At 42.7% G+C, this 17,112-nt stretch overlaps 2 protein-coding genes across 2 annotated transcripts in view; one reads left to right on the top strand and one right to left on the bottom strand.

The window, feature by feature from the left end:
• Nucleotides 1–971: 971 nt before the first annotated feature.
• Nucleotides 972–15,639, top strand: recql5 (RecQ helicase-like 5). Its single transcript, XM_061065869.1, has 19 exons — nt 972–1,133; nt 1,310–1,431; nt 3,525–4,040; nt 4,701–4,797; nt 4,927–5,038; nt 5,153–5,315; nt 5,412–5,494; nt 9,776–9,994; nt 10,076–10,172; nt 11,565–11,601; nt 11,691–11,749; nt 12,780–12,850; nt 12,959–13,052; nt 13,138–13,299; nt 13,390–14,045; nt 14,126–14,171; nt 14,939–15,160; nt 15,253–15,325; nt 15,409–15,639. Exons 1-19 carry the CDS (start codon nt 1,019–1,021, stop codon nt 15,495–15,497), a joined length of 3,033 nt encoding a protein of 1,010 aa, XP_060921852.1. The 5' UTR covers nt 972–1,018; the 3' UTR covers nt 15,498–15,639.
• alyref (Aly/REF export factor) overlaps nt 4,906–17,112 on the bottom strand; it is a 40,122-nt gene continuing 27,915 nt past the window's right edge. Inside the window, exon 5 of the mRNA XM_061065861.1 lies at nt 4,906–6,183. Coding sequence (XP_060921844.1) covers nt 6,105–6,183 — 79 coding nt within the window. The 3' untranslated portion in view covers nt 4,906–6,104. The remainder of the gene's footprint in view (nt 6,184–17,112) is intronic.

The raw sequence follows: 17,112 nt of genomic DNA, 5'->3' as shown, positions 1-17,112 counted from the left end.
ACACTGTATTATGATACTATAACTACTGTAAGCTGTCTCTAGGGAACACATACTAATAGAAGGGGTTTTCTTTATTCTAACTATTTTCCACATTTTAGAATAATACAAAAACTATAAAACAATAAATAAAAACAATAAAACTAAAAAACATTTAATTTCATTTTTGTTTAGAAAAGAAATGCATACATACGTAGGCATCAACTTCACTATTTCTATTTATTAAGAAACACATGTCAAGCTTTTAAGCACAAGCCTTTAGATCAAAATGCACGAAAGACGATTAGGGCCACTGACTTTTTTCACTGCGGTCAAGCCAGCCGCTCCTCGCTTTTACATGGTGAAGTGAGCCGCCCCTAAATTTATGATTAATGAGTCTTTTTTTATGACTTATAGTGATTTATAAGGGACTTTGACAGTGGATTTCTCCAAAAGTACACAGTAAAAGTACTTCATAGTACCTGTGCATGTAATCTTAGAAGTACTAAGTACAACCATATCAGAATCATTGTCTACTTATGGAAGAATTGTTTTTTACAAGACATCAAAGTCTTAAAAAGGAGTCATTATAGTGCTTTATTATAGACTTTGACATTGGATTTCTCAAAAAGTACACAGTAAAAGTACTTCATAGTACCTACACATGTAGTCTAGGAAGTACTAAGTCCAACCATATCAGAATCATTGTTTACTTATGGAAGAATTGTTTTTTACAAGACATCAAAGTCAGAAAAAAAGACTCATTATAGTGATTTATTATGGTTGACTTTTTTGTCAAGAGAGATTTGTCTGAGATTAAGATCAGAATTCTAAAAGTCAGTCAGTGTTGAGGAGTAAAGCGGGTTTTTTTTGCGTATGGGAGAGTGAGTGAGGAGATAACGGACCGTTTAACACTTGACTATGATTTTAAATATACTTTTCTCGAGACTCAGAAAACGAAACCATTATTTCCAGTCTGTGAGTTTGGTCACGGACGTCATGACGACATCGACGTGCGACGCCAGAGCGCAGAGAGGTTTACATGAAGAGACGAAGAACGATGACAACAAGTTTAACACAAGCTTTAAAAAGACACTTTGGGTTTGAGAAATTTCGCTCGAAGACACAGGAAGATGTCGTCAATGCGGTTATCAGAGGTAAGACGGCGAACACTTTATTAACATTACTGTTATATCTTATTTAAAGCTATGCTAATTAGCAGACGTGAAGTGGAGGAGCAGACGTCTAAATGTGAGGTTTAGTTTCACTCCTCCAGGCAGAAGAATGCTCCACATTATGTTGTTAATGGTGACCTGTGTTGTTTTTCCTGCAGGTGACAAGGATGTGTTCGTGTGCATGCCGACTGGAGCAGGAAAGTCGATCTGCTACCAGCTTCCTGCTGTGCTGGCTGAAGGAATTACTCTGGTTATATCTCCTCTAATCGCTCTCATTCAGGTCAGTCTCTCATTGAAAACCCTCCACACACACCAGCATTTACACTTCTTCTTAAGTCCAATAGTATAAAGGCTGGGAATATTTAAAAAAAAAAAAAAAAAACAATACAGTTGGGAAGAAAATGGAATGAATGGTGTCAGGACTACAGTTAGGATCTCTCACTCGGACTAAATGTTGATTTATCTTAAATCATTAAAACTTTAAGTTTGAGTGAGTGATGTGTGTTACAAAGCTGTGTGGTTGTGCAAAAGGTGTACACATTTCATTTACTCCTGATGAATAAAGGTAAACACTGGAGGCCTAATTCCAGTAGTAAAAACTTGAATTCAGAAATAAAGGAGTCAAAAAAAAAAAGTCAAAGTCAACTTTATTGTCGATTTCAAAATATGCCAGACATACAGTGGAGTCGAAATTGCGTTTGTCTCCGTCCCACGGTGCAATACAACCAAAATAAGATCAGGTAAAATAAGATAAATAATATTTACAGTAATAAATTCTAAATTGTGCAAGAAGTACAAAATGGTAAATAAAAATGAAAACGTAAACTTGTGCAATGTGTGCAGTAAACTGAGTGTAAAGTTTAGCTTCAGAGTTATTAGTCCAGAGTTCTGTAAACTTGTGCAACGTGCAGTAAAAAGCAAACAGTGGATAGAGTCAGAAATCAGGGACACAGAGGCTGTATCCGAATTACATAGTACCTACTCAATCTGTCAGTAGGCAGTACCTACTATCCGTGCTGCATACTGTTTAGTATCTACTATTCAGTATGCACACACAGTAGGCAGATATTTGTTCCTACTTCGTCTGATTCATTCAGTATGGAAGTGACGTCATTTACGTTACCCGAACCGTTTTTTGTTTTTTTTGTTTAGCTTTATTCAAGAAGAGTAACGCGCATATACAGTCAGGTAAAAAAAAAACAATATCACAATGCAAATCAAGTAAAAGGCAGATTAAATAACTAAATAACATAAAGGAAAGAACAAATGAAAGACAGTAATATACAGAATATAAAGTAAAATAAATCAATAAAGACACATTTAAATAGTGAAATCATTATTTAAATAGAGGGAGAAAGGTTTTATAATAATGCAGATATTTGTTATATTTTCTGTTGTTAATTAAAAGTAGTGATTTAAGTCGGGACTTTAACTCTAGATTAAAAATTGATTCAATTAATCCACGCTCGTTTGTTTTGATTTGGAGGCGGACGTGACGTGACGATTTACGTTTAATTTCGCACTGCATTGTGGGTGGTAAAATACAATTCATTTCCTGAAAGCACGCATCCGATCCATACTGCATGAAACCAGCAAGTTAGTATCCATACTGAAATGTTCAGTATACTGAGGTGGACCCAAAAATGCATACTGAATGACCATGAAAGTTCAGTCTACTGAAACTCCATACTGAAAAGTACATACTGCATACTGAACTGTGGCTATTCGAAAGGGACACAGAGAGTGTGATGACATGTGGGAAAGGAGCCTCAGGTCACACTAAACTTTATGCCAGCGTTGCCCCAGATTAATGAACTTAAAAAAAAAGAAAAACAAAGTGGATGATTGGGTGCCAGTGTCCTAGTGGTTAGTGCCCCCCCCCCCCCTCCCCAATATAGCGGCTACAGTCCTCCAAGAGGGCGGCCCAGGTTCAAATCCAACCTGTGGGTCCTTTCCCTGCATGTCATTCCCTCACTCTCTCTCTCCCTGGTTTCTGACTCTATCCACTGTCTTATCTACAAATAAAGGAATAAGAAGCCCCAAAAAAAACTTTACTGACCAATGAGGCGGCTCATCCCAAACAGAATGAAGTCATCGATGAAACTGAAGCCATATATGGACATGTTTGAGGTGACACCATTAAGTTCAGATCAGCTACAGGTTGATTTAAAAAAAAAAAAAAAAGGCATTTTAAATATTCCATCTCAGTTTTCACTCATAATCCAATTGAACAGAACTTTGGTTAAAAAAAGACCAAAGATCCGTAACTGTTTAAAAAACGACTGTCATTTTTCGATGCTGTGGATAATTGACGTAGCAGAGATTGTACCAAATGTATCAAAAAAAGTTTGACAACCTTTTGTTTCTCCACAGGACCAAGTAGACCACCTGAAGAGTCTGAACATCCCCGCCTGCTCCATCAACTCCAAGCTTCCTGTGGGCGAGCGGCGCCTCATCCTGGCTGACTTGGGGAGCAGCAGCCCCAAGCTGAAGCTGCTCTACATCACACCAGAAATGGTGGCCTCGCCCTCCTTCCAGCCCTGCCTCACAGACCTGTGTTCCCGTGGCCTCCTGTCTTACCTGGCCGTGGACGAGGCTCACTGCGTCTCCCAGTGGGGACACGATTTCAGGCCTGACTACCTCAAACTGGGCGAGCTGCGTGCACGCTTGGCGGGGGTTCCCTGTTTGGCCCTGACTGCCACAGCGCCGAAGAATGTACTGGAGGACATTATCAAATCTCTGCGGCTGCGATCACCGCTGTCTTTCGTCACACCTGTCTTCCGGAGTAACTTGAACTATGATGTGATCTTCAGGGAGATGCTGCCAAACCCCTACGCTCACCTTCACGCCTTCATTACGAAGGCACTGGATGACAGCACTAATGGACAGGTGGGTGGAGTCTGAGTCTGTGGGATGGTGTGTTCAAAGACTATTTTCTGGCCTTTGCCTTTATTGGTGGGAAAGGTGAACAGAGGCAGTAAATGTGTGTATGAAAGAGAGAGAGAGAGGGGGTAGACGAGCATCACAGGGCCAAGGCAGGGAGTTGAACCTGCAGCTCATACATCAAGGACTGTAGCCTCTGTACATGGGGAGGCTACTCTGACTGAGCAAAACCAGTTTTTTTTATGTATAAAATTAAAGACCCAACGTTTAGTGTTTTTTTTATTTGAGCCCAGTTGATACCAAATTTTCAGGACAAACAGCTTCAACATTTTTGAAACCAACCTGTATGCTGATACAGTTAGAGCCTTTTTTCTTTTGAGCAACCCGATTTCAAGATGTAATCTTAAGGCACTTTTGCCTTTACTGGAAAGGAGAGCTGATGAGAGACAGGAGATGTTGGGAGCAGAGAGTGTGTGTGTGTGTGTGGGGGGGGGGGGGGGGGGGGGGGTGTGACATGCAGCGAAGGGCAGAGGTCGGATACGAACCCACTGCTGCTGCTGGAACAATGAAATAGTTTAAAGTTAGTACTCATATTTTCCAGAGCCAGTAATCCTCATTTAGAGCCCGACGTCTTCACCCTTCTCTGTGTGTCATGTGTGTGAACAGGGTTGCGGGATTGTGTACTGTCGGACCAGAGACGGCTGTGAAACCGTGGCGCACCAGCTGACCAAGCTCGGAGTGTTGTCCAAGCCTTATCATGCAGGTGAGAGCAGTTCTTCATGTGAGAACAATTCTTCAATGTCATTTTGCCTGATTTTATATATATATATGTAAAAAAAAACTACCAAGATCTTTGCTCAGATGCTTGTTATTGTTTTTTTTTTTTTTGTAGGTCTGAAGACGGCAGATCGCACAGAAGCTCAGAATGAGTGGATGCAGGGGAAAGTGCCGGTTATTGTAGCCACCATCAGCTTTGGTATGGGAGTAGACAAGGCCAATGTCAGGTCAGAAAGGACGCTTCTGTTTATCATGCTGCTGCTGCTGCTTCATTGGCGAACAGAAAAAAAAAAAAAAAAGTTCTGCAGTCTGCATGAGTGAATGTTTGTGTTCTTCTGCAGGTTCGTCGCTCACTGGAACCTGGCAAAGTCCCTGGCCAGTTATTACCAAGAGTCCGGGCGAGCTGGACGAGACGGGCTGCCCTCCTCCTGTCGCACCTACTACTCACCGAAAGATAAGGAACAGCTCAACTTTCTCATCCGCAAGGAAGTCGGACGCAGACAGGTTCGAAAAAAAAAAAATGCAACATGAGGAGCTCCTGGTGATGATTAAACTCGTGGCATTTCAAGGTGTGTGAACATTCTGCAAACTTGTCTACAGGCGAAACGGGGCACGGAAAAGGAGAGTGACAAAACAGCCATTACAGACTTTGAGGCCATGGTGTCGTTCTGCATGCAGGAAGCGTGAGTAAGACACTCAGTCTGTGCACAGATGCATACAAGACGTTTTTTTTATTGCATATAAAACTAAAAGAGGAAGTTAAAGTTCCAGATTATTACATAACGCCATCACCCGTTTCACATATGTAACGAACAGTTTCAGGCATGCTTTGTTTTTTAAAAAGGGAAATCATGCTGCAGTTTTAGTTTTTAACAGCAGGGGGGCGGCATTGAGCTCGCTTGAAGGCTTGATGTCAAGTTTGTGCAAATTTCTGAGCATTTCAAAGACACACGGTACATTTAAAAAAACTAAAACAAAAAAAAAACAACAACTTGCTGTCCCTCTTTATACTCAATGTGCAACTAGCAAGTTTTTATAGGTCATACTTTGGGTTGGCCCTCTTTGTTTCTCAGGACAAAGGCAATGTTGTCACCCTGTATATCACCTGCAGAAATTCCCAAGAGGAATGTAGATCCTCCTGAAAAGCCTGACTGATTTATTCTGTATTTTTGGCAGCGAGTCAGGACAACTTTTCTCTGTTTGTTGTTGAAGGGCCGGGCCCCACCGAGGCCACTGAACACTCCCTGAATGACCCGGCATCGCTCACTGAAGTGTCTGACGTATCCTAGTTAATCAACCATAGCTCTCAGTACTCTCAGTAGGAGTGCGGGATTGCCCGATAGAGCCGCGGGGGAAAATAGCTCTGCTCAAATGTTGGATCCTTTCTTGTTGGTCTTCCGACAGCAGCAGCAGCAGCAGCCGCAGGTCACGCAGCTCAGCACCACCATGAGCAGAACAACCACTGCAAAATAATGAAAAAAACAGCTTGATGACCAGCTCTCTCTCTCTCTCTCTCTCTCTCTCTCTCGCTCTCTCACACTTGTACAGAAATAAGTGCTTATAGTAGGAAGAGACTCACAGATAAAGGTTAAGAGGATGAAGAAAGCTCCCAGCTCTATGGGGTTGGCGTTCGGCAGACCGTTCAGCTTGAACCAGATCCCTTTCAGGATGGTCATCGTCTCCTCTCTGGCATCCATCCTGAACAGGCGGAGAGAGGAGGTGGAGAGATGTCAATAATGATTAGAAGAAGAACATGTCATGATGCCAGAAATTCAAACTTGGATATGATTCTAAAACAATATTGATACTTGTTTGAATACCACGGCAACAAAAATAGAACTCCCAGGCGCCCAATACTGGATCATTTCTCGCTTTTATTTACCAATAAATGCAATACAAATACTGCCAGACGTGCAGCTCCTACAGGTTGCTACAGTCCATTCACTGTGCTTGTTTACATCCCGGCAGTAGAGCCAGAGGAGGAAGGTCCAATAACCGGAGCTACAGCAAGTCTACGTCTACTGCCAGGACTAGTGGCGGGGGGGGGGCTGTGTTACAGTTTGAGCGTAGAATTTGCCCGGCGTTGAGGGCCAACATCTGCAAATATGAATAATTTGTCAGTAATTTTTGTGTTGAAAAAGCGAGGGTGACATGGTTTAACCTCTTAGTCGGCTATAGTCGCGCACATCCCCAGGTTTAAACATGGCTTTAGAATTCAGAAAGTGAGAAACTTTCCGTTTGTGTCAAATTTGGCGACAAAGCTGTACACCGCATGTCTTTCGTCCTGTCTCTCGTCCTTTCTTCTCAATTGCGTCTTTGCTGTGAAAAGAGGCGTTTTCTGCAGTGTGCTATATCTGTATTTGTCTGACACCTGACAATCCAACTATACAACACTGATCAATCTTTCTTTCTTTCTTTCTCTGTGATCTTTATCCATGAATCGGTCGGGCTCTAATTAAAGCTGATTTGAAAGCTGATTGTCTGACTTCAGCGTCGTCATCAGGATGTGGCTCCGGTTATTTGCCGTGGACAGCCTGAGTGTGTGAGGCGACACGGCGGCTCCTGTGTTGACACAAGCACTAAACCTTCGGCGTGTTAATCTGTGGACACGATAAAGGGCTGTATGACTACCTGGTGGTTTAAAGAGAAATCAGCAGGATGTTTACAGTGACGCGCAATAGACTGACACAGAGTGCAGGACTGAAAGCACATGAGGGTTTTCATGTCAGTGGAGTCTGCGTGCAGCCGTGATGATACAGTGTGTCAGGAAAAGAAAGAAAACAGGCCTCTCTGCTTCTTTGTGTTGATTCTGTTGAGGCTGTGATTGGCTTTTAATGGGTGGTGTTCAAGTGTCAAGTTGATGCATGATTAACAGCTGTCGGTGTTATTGTGCTCTTCAGTAAAATATGACACTGGGTGTGACGGCCTGCTGGATTTTGAAGCTGAAGTTCATTGTGTTGGATGAATAGCATAACAAGACTTTACAGTATATGCAATAACGACACGATTAAAGGAGCTTTGCATACTGTTGAACTGAGCGTTTCGTTTTTGTACGGAACAAACAGAGATATGTAAAAAAAGCGTTGGACAGAGCCGGTGTTCTATCGGATCGTGCTCGCCATGGAGATGTGCTTCCCCTGAAATCTTAAATAGTAGAGGAACAGAACTATCTCCCCGTACTCTGACAATAAACGGGGGGGGGGGGGGGGGGGGGGGCGTAAAGTCAGGACGATTCAAAGGGCCCATGACTGATAGAGGCCCTAAAAAAACATTGGAACAGTAGTTCTTATTTTCTTTCATTTATTTAAAAAAAAAAAAGTATTTTCAATTGTTCATGGGACCCAAAATCCCTGGCGGCGCCCCAGACAAGACAATACAAATGTAAATGAATATAATGTTATTTTGTTCTGGTAGCATTATGTCATAGGGGATATGGATAGCATCAAGTTAGCTTTATTTGACAAGGTAGCACATCTTGACACAACACCGGGTAACTTTTTTTTTTTTTGTCGTCTCTGTTTCTATCTTAAAACTCTACATTTTAATATGTAGGGGGGAAAAAAAATATTGAACAATTTACATGTTTCTGTATGAAGTCTTTGATTCAAGAGTTAGCTACTTTCGTTTCTTATTAAAAAGCTGCCGGACTTAACGTCCCAGTGTGTGTTCACACCTCACAAGTCTATTACTGAACACGTTCTTCACACACACACACACACACACACACACACACACACACACACACACACACACACACACACACACACACACACACACACAGTTTAAAGCACCTACCTGTGAGATTTAGTTGTTTTCACACGCTGAGTCCAGTCCAGACTGACGGGGACAACTTACAAAACAGGAGTAAGCAGACCAGTTGTTGTTGGTGATGTGGAGAAGGAGGAGGAGGAGGAGGAGGAAGAGGAGGAGATGGCAGGTAACTCCTTCAGGGGAGAAATGTGGAATTTTTCTCTTGAGTGCTCGTATTTGTTAGTTGTTGGAACATGCAGCGTGTCCCTCCAGAGGAGAAGTCCACAGATGCTTCCTGGGATTAGCAGTCAGGCTGACAGATTAGCATTAGGAGGGCTAACTCGTCAGGTACTGATGTTACTCCTTGAGATGACGGGAAGAAAGTAGATCCCATTGGCTGCTCTTCTGTCCTCCTTCCTGCTCCCTTTAAGTCCTCTTCTCCTTTGCTGTGTTGCTCTTGATTTGGCCACACAGAGAAGTTCTCTGCTGAGCGCTCTACTTGAGTTTTTTTTTCTGTTTGACACTCCTCTGTGGGAGTGACTCCTCTCCTCCTCCTCCTCCTACTCCTCCTCCTCCTCCTCCTCCTCTAAACACTGCTCCTCTCTCTTTCACGGCTGTGGAGCCAGAGTTTTTATTTCCAGTTGGTTTGTTGTTGAAGTGGCACATTTAGTGGGCGGGGTCCCCAAACAGGCTCAATGTGAGTGTGTTTGTGTGAACAGTGACGGCTGCTGATCCGACACAAAAGTGTGACTAAGGCCATTTTTAGAAGTGCAGAAAAACATTTTAACATATGACATGAAAAAAAGTATTATTGCATCCAAGATAAATGGAATTATATTAAACTTAGGCCAAATGTCTCCCTGAATGAAGATGATTTTTGCTCTTAAGGATTCCCTGTTGGGTCGTTTAGCTGTGATTTTGTGATGGTTTTGTTCCAGCTTTATTTCACGAGACAAGGCAGCACTGTCTGACGTATTTCATAACAGAAACATTGATCACAGCGTGTGACGGTTACACAACAGCTGATGGATCAATGATGCACTGGATGACCCGTGTATGGCCGAGAGATGTTCGCCATGTGCCCAAAAACGTCACCATGCTAGTGTGAAACCCAACTGATGCTTAAATTAAGCTCATGTTATGTTACAAATCGGTACCTGATTTCGTTTTTTGTGTGTCTTTTTTTTTTTTTTAAATTTTTGTTTGACCACCAGTTGCCGCCACGCCACCATCTCCAAGTTCTTCGGGGACAAGACGCCGAACTGTGCCGGCGCCTGCGACTTCTGTCGAAACCCCAAGCTCGTGCGAGCTCAGCTGGAGCGGGCGGCGACGCTCAGCACCAAGACCGAAGCGGCGAGCAAAGAGCCCAAAGGAGCGTTCGGGTTCCAGAAGGGGCTGTACGAGGGAGGGAGGAAGGGCTACGGCTTCGAAAGGCAGGGACCGCTTATGATTTTTCTTCTGTGAATAGAAGTTGAGTGTAGCCTGTAGACTGACTCTGACGTCACGCCTTGCAGGTACGATGAAGCCGACGGCGACAGCGGTGAAGATGACGGCTCGCAGAGGAAAAAAGAGTTTTCTAATCTCTTTAAGAAGCAGATGAACCTGCGGAAGGTGAATCAGAAACATCAACAGACTTCTTCTTTTTTTTTTTTTACGACTAGAAAAACGCTGCGTTTGTATTGTAACTTTGTTCATGTGTTTGCCAGCTGTTGGCAGCTGGAAGGCCGAGGCCCCCCCCTGAAGGGAACGGTTGTGGTAGATTGCTCCCACATGTTGGGTTTAATGGACTTAAGTAAAAGCTGTTCCTCAGCAGGTCCATGTGGTGTTTGTCAAGATTACAGCATCACAAACAGCAGGACAGCCGTGATCATAAAACAGTAAAGAAACTGAGTGACACAAACAAGAAATAAGAAAGTCAGAGTTCTGATTGAACAGAATACAGAACTTCAGTTTAATCTGTAAATGATCCAAAAGTTTGATGTGATCCTTAATCTAAAAAAACTTGGTCACCAAATGTTTATTCCCTTGTAGGTTTTTAGAAAACTTGAGTCATGTCTCTTTGATCAAAGTATTAATAATAATAATAATAATAATAATAATAATAATAATGATAATGATAATAATAACATTATCTATATGTCACTTTAAAATACATGGTGTGACAAAGTGCTCTGACAAAGAGCAAAAGCAAAAGAACCCAAACACAGAGGAACATAAACAACAGCGAAATGACCACAGCAAAGAACAATCATTAGAACCATCAGTAGAGCCATCATGAGAACCATTAAAAGAACCATCATAAGATCCATCATAACAGCCATTAGAACCAATAAAACCACCACAAGAACCATCATTAGAACCCAGGAAAGAGAAGATCCCAACAACATGAGTTGGGACCAAGATGACCAAAGATGTAAGATGATGTAAGGACTTAAAAGAGATAGTAATAAATTAAAGACACGAGAGCAATAGTGATGCTGAAACGCAGCAGATATTATTCAGGAAAATTCAAAAACAAGGGAGTGACTGGTGCTGATGAAGTTTATATCCTGCGTCCGTCGCTTGAGCGATGCTGATCTTTGTGAGCGAAGCGATGCTGCTTCACACTCGGTGTGGTTTTAAAACCCACACCAGTATCTGTACTGATACCAGTACCGATATCGACCTTTGACACCGACTGAAATGCTGCATCTGCAAGTATCTCCAAAATCAACTCAAGGTTAATTATTTAAGGATAATTATTATTTTGTGACAATAACAAACAACAACAGAGCAGGCGGGGATCGTTTTGTCATTAATCAGGACGTTTAGTGCCATCATTTGATACCACCATTTGAAAGACGACAGGAAATACCCAGCACCGTACCGTCTAATCCACATGAGTGTCAGAGAAAGATGCTGTAGATATGTGTACGTGTCTAATTGGCTGAGTGAGGGTTACATTTTGATGCAGATATTGAGGGACCATGGTGTAACTTTTGGACCTTTTCTGTGTTTCTTCAGGCATCAGACGGTCAGAGAGAAGGCTTTATTCCCCCAGGTAAAATCCACAGAAAGACGGATATGAACAGATATGAGTGTGCTCTGTACTGTCTGCCTGCTCACATCTTTGTGTCTCTCTCTGTGTAGAAAATGGCTGTCCGCTCAGAGAGGCCTGCAGCCAGAGGATCCCCAGACTCACTGTGAAGGTACGGAGCTGTGGGCACATTCCTCAAACCCGCGACAATATTTAACACGTCTTCAGGAATTCAGACTGTAACTGTATAGATGAAAATAACAGTTGTACATACAACACCCGGAGAGAAGAGCGAGAGCGAGAGAGAGAGAGCGAGAGAGAGAGACAGAGAGAGAGCGAGAGAGAGAGAGAGAGAGCGAGAGAGAGAGAGAGCGAGAGAGAGAGAGAGAGAGAGCGAGAGAGAGAGCGAGCGAGAGAGAGAGAGAGAGCGAGAGAGAGAGAGAGAGAGAGAGCGAGAGAGAGCGAGAGAGAGAGGAGTAAATGGAAATAAAGAAGTGCCTCTAAGGCTCGTGTGTGTAACCTTTTGCAATCTGAGGCTTTCAATCTTTAGTCGCTACTTTTAGGAATTTATTTTACTGAGCAAAGTATGAAGTTTTGTTCTGTTTTTGTTAATGCATGCAGAAGAAATGCTACAATATAACCCCAAAGTGATGCCTTTTTACTTATTTAACTTTAAGTTGTAAGTGGCTTTTAATAGTTTTGGTTTTTACTGCAAATTATTTTTTTAAATTTTTTTTTCTGCCTTTTAATGGAGAGATAGGACAGTGGATAGAGTTGGAAATCAGGGAGAGAGAGAGTGGGGAATGACATGCGGGAAAGAAGCCACAGGTGGGAATTGAACCCGGGCCGCCCGCTTGAGACGACACCCTCCATACATGGGGCGCGCGCACTAACCACTGCGCCACCAGCGCCCCATTTTACTGCATTTTTAAAGGTTTATTTTTTTAGGGCTTTATGTCTTTATTTAGAAATCTGGGAGAGAGAGAGTGGGGAATGACATGAGGGCACAGGTGTTTCAGATTTGAGACACTAGGCTACTGGAGCCCCCCCCAGCAAGACATGGTACCCTCAGCTGCTACGGCCCTCATTGTGCAGCTCCTCACTCTGACATCTCTCCATTAGTGTGTGTGTGTGTGTGTGTGTAGCATATCTCAACAACAAAGTGTAAGAATATCAAGTCATGATATATTTCTTCTTTTCAGGCCAGGGAGCACTGCCTGTCCCTGCTGCAGGAGGCGGTATACGGCCACCAGAGGGCAGAAGACCCCTTCATGTAATTCTGCAGACGCATGTTTCAAACATCAGTTCACTTTCAGCATCAGCAGAGGTGCAGAGGTGGTGTATGTATCGTCTTTAATCTCTCTCCTCCACCTCTCTTCAGCTGTGACACCCAGTCGCTGGCCGTGGATATTGAACATGAAATCTTCAAGAACCACAAATCGTCCAACTTGTACAAAGCCGCCGTTCTAAAGAGGGTAAATAAGTCAAGCACCACGTGTGTAATACAGAAGTAATTCTTTGGGGATTTGTCCATGAGCTTATGTCCCCTTTTTTGAAAAGGTTTCCGAGATGAAGAAAACAGCTCCTGCTTCGGCTGGAGGAGAGAGAGGGGACGGTGAGAGGACTACAAGTGAATCTGACAAAGAAACTGAAATGTGTCCCTCTTCTTCCTCCATCTCTGAGGAGCTGCAGGGGTTCACATCTGCATCAGAGATCTACTCAGTAAGATTAAACACACTATTCTCCCAGTTTAAAAGCAGTTATTGGAGATTCTGCTGCCTGTAAACATCTGATCTTCATTTATTCCTTAAGATGAAGCGTAAAAGAGTTGGAGCAGGTCAGAGAGGCTTGTCCAACCCCTACCTATGTGCCAAGGATCTGCTGAAGTCCTCCATGCTGGACAGTGAGTCCAACAAGGGGACGGAGAGCGGCGGAGGAGATACAAACACGGACGCGTCTTTAGCTGCGACATCGTCCATCAGAGACCGAGCAAACGCCGTCGCCGCCTCTCTGAACAGCCCGACAAAAGGCGGACGAGCCATGAGCAAGAAGCAGCAAAAACTGGCAGAAGCAGCGAAAAGTTCCCGCAACATTTTCCAGTACTTCACAAAGAAAGAGGCAACAGGAGACAGGCCGGAGGAGGAGGAGGCGGAGCCTGTCAACGGACTTGACGAAGCTGTGGTTGCTGAAGAACACACTTACCAGGAGGACGAGATCAGTCCTGAGGAAGCCGATGTTTATGAGGTGTTACAAGAGGAAAGAAAGGAAGAAATAATCGTCATCAAGGATGATGATGATGATGATGATGATGATGGTGATGTTGAAACTGAGGACACTGAGATCCAACAGCAGGAACAGAACCTGGAGCAGGAACAGGAACTGGAGCAGAAACTGGAGCAGAAACTGGAGCAGGAGCAGAAACTGGAGCAGGAGCAGGTTCAGGACACATTTGAGGAGTCTACTGCAGGGTGAGACAAACTCAATGCAATGCTTGAAATTGATGGAAAAGTCTTCTTCTCCTATTCTAACATTATTCACTCTTTCACAGACAAAACAAACCAGAAGAAGCTGCTAAATCACCTCTGATAACGGAGGTAATATCTCTTTCCTTTAACGGAGTATAGAATAGAATAGAACAGAATTACTTTATTGATCCCAAACTGGGAAATTGTGGCGTTACAGCAGCAGGTTACCCAAACACACAATATGAGTAAAAAACACAATGTTAGCAAATCTAAACATAATATAATATTAACTACAAAGTAAATAAGTACTAAAAATATCAAAACTAATAATGTGAATATATACAACCAGGATTTAACTAAGCATTACCAGTCTTAAATATGAAAGATTAAATGTAAATGTGCAAAAACAGAGTTGTAAATGGACAGTATTGACATAAGTTAAAGTGCATGAGTGTAGACATATTATAAGCAGAAACTATACAATATAACGGCGAGTAGACAGACAAATGAAGTGAACATGAGTGCAGGGATAATTTGTAAATTGAACATGTGCACAACAGATTACAGTATGGAGAGACAGATATTATCATGATGACAGTTCTCTGAGCTGTTGTACAGAGTTATGGCCTCCGGTAAGAAAGATTTCTTGTGTCTGTCCTCGTGACGGCGGAGTTGTATCAGTCTGTTGGAGAAGCTGCTCCGCTGTTTGTCCAGTAGGGGTGTGCAGAGGGTGATCAGGATTATCCATAATGGATAACAGTTTGTTCAGAGTCCTCCTCTCTGTCACCACTACAAAAGAGTATTAGTGTCCCTAAAGAAAACCCCTTCTCTTTTATTAATCCCACCCTTTGTCTCCTGCTCAGTCAATGTCTGTACTGTCTTGTTTTTGTGTTCAGTTGCCGGGCAACCCAAAAGCAAACAACGAGCGCTCTCCTCCAGCGAAGCGCAGACGCCCCGCAGACGGCCGTAGCAAAAGAGTAACGTTCAACCCCAACGTGCTGGAGCGGGACCTGCACCCGGTGAGCAAGTGCTCTCCGCCCGTCACACTGAAGGAAGCAGCTGATATCGTGGTCAGATATCTGAACCCCTCTTACATCAAGGGGAAGTTTGCAACCAAGGTAAGAGCAGCAGATCATCTCCCGATTCACGGCAACATGAAAGACATAATTGTGTTTTTCAGCTTTTTTTGTTTTGTTTTATGTTGTCGTAGGAGCTGTTTAAGTCCTTTGCTCGCTACCTGTCTCACCTTCTCACAGAGGGGAGGAGCCTGGGTAAAAGCCAAGGTGAGCACTTAATTAAACACAACACATTGGTGCGATGGACTCCTCTCTCTAACACACGTCTCTCTCTTTCTCTCTGTCCGCAGTTGAAGCAGAAGCCAAAGCGCTCATCAAGACGTTCTTCAGCGGAGTGAAGCGCTGCGAGAGCGAGCTCGACTGGAAGCACCTTAAATGAGCACACAGCTGTGAACCCACAGAGAACGAGGAAGAAAGGGAAGGGAAATAAAGCCATTTATTTTTTAAAAAGGTCAAACCCTTCCTCTTTGATTGTGCCTATGAGCTTCCCTTTTCCCCAGTGATCTCAGGCTTCAACACAGAGTACAGTTCAGAGTAGAGTTCAGTAGTACATGTGTACAGTTTATTAGCTGCTACAGTTCTGTTTTTTCTATGTCAATTATTAAACATTATCACTTGGACTGTTAAAAAAAGAAGTTATATTTTTCAGCACATAAACTAATGACTGTTTATGTGGTCTTACTTTATAGAAAGCAGTTTGTCTTTGTTTGTTTCGCTGTAGTTTGGGGGCTGTAGCTCAAGAAAAGATGCACTTTGCCATTCTTTATGTCAATCTTCCCTTGAACCTAAAAGACAACATGTATCAGGTCCCAGAGCGGGCTAGTTTTGATCCTGGGTTGAAAAATAATTGAAAAGCAAAGGCCACTTGGAATGACCTAAAATGTCAACAGTCAAACACTTGGCTCTACTTCTGGCTGAAGTTGAAGCTAACAGCTAATGTCAGCATGCTCACATGTTACTGCCCATGTTTACCATCTTAGCTTGGAGTTTTAGTATAAGAAATGTCCCAATGCCTTTATGTTTTACACATTGTGTGGATGGACAACACATCGCTGACATTTGCATTGAAAACATTGTAAAAAAATAAATAAATAAATAACTGGTACATGTTTGAAAAGGCTGTTTTGACATACAACTGAAAGTGTCAGATTAAAGTTGAAAGTTTACTGCTGATTCATTTTGATATTTGCTGCTACTAAAATAGACATGAGTGAAAGATTCTGTAAATCGGTTCTTGTGTTTCTTTTCTTTTTTTTTGTAAAATTAACTAAAGTCTGTTTTTGTCTGTTAGTATGTGTCTGGTGCTTTATTTAAGAACGTGGATTTAAACAGAGCAGTTAAATCAGTGCCTGTCGGGCCTGTGAGAGGCTTTTTGTCTCTGGATGAAACCAGAATACAGAGATGTGTCTGAAGCAGAGACTGTAAACAGTATTTTCAGTCTCTGGTCTGAACAGCTGACTTTACAATAAAGTCTCTGAACAGACTCACCGTCTCTGTGTGCTAATCCATCCATTCATATGGAAATATTAAACTTAGTGTGGGGGCTTTCGGAGGAGAAGTGAAGAGATGTCGGAGCCGGGGACGATGTCAAATCAGCGCTGACGTCACCTCCAGAGACGATGCCTTCAGGTGCTTCTTGTAAATAACGGATTTAATCTTTACGCGAGGCCGAATCTGCTCTGAGGTTGTCAAAATAGGATCTGCACATTTTACCTAAGGTCATGATAACACACTTATTGGATATGTTAAAGTTATGTTTGGTTAGTTACACCGTGGAAACTGTAACAGTCAGATAAACGGCTCCTTTTAAAAAAACAAAAAACACAGAATGTCAGATTGAGATTTCTACTTAAAGTTGAAAACTTCCACCAGTCAGACGTGATGGAGACAATAAGTATTAAATTGAAACTGAACAGCTCTAATGACACAAACCGTGCTGGTGCTATTGGAGAAAAAAAATTGAAGTGCCTACAGTTGTACCAGGAATTCCGATA

Source organism: Labrus mixtus, chromosome 20 (assembly GCF_963584025.1).
Source record: "Labrus mixtus chromosome 20, fLabMix1.1, whole genome shotgun sequence".
In the NCBI taxonomy this organism is placed as follows: domain Eukaryota; kingdom Metazoa; phylum Chordata; class Actinopteri; order Labriformes; family Labridae; genus Labrus; species Labrus mixtus.
Note: the sequence above shows the minus strand (reverse complement) of the source record. Positions and strands in the feature narration are given on the sequence as shown.

What these genes read in the sequence shown, in the direction of transcription:
- recql5 (XM_061065869.1), top strand. Translation starts at nt 1,019, where the DNA reads ATGAAGAGACGAAGAACGATGACAACAAGTTTAACACAAGCTTTAAAA. An exon ending in CGTCAATGCGGTTATCAGAG is followed by an intron (nt 1,134 to 1,309) that starts GTAAGACGGCGA and finishes TTTTTCCTGCAG; the next exon opens with GTGACAAGGATGTGTTCGTG. An exon ending in GAGCCTGGGTAAAAGCCAAG is followed by an intron (nt 15,326 to 15,408) that starts GTGAGCACTTAA and finishes CTCTGTCCGCAG; the next exon opens with TTGAAGCAGAAGCCAAAGCG.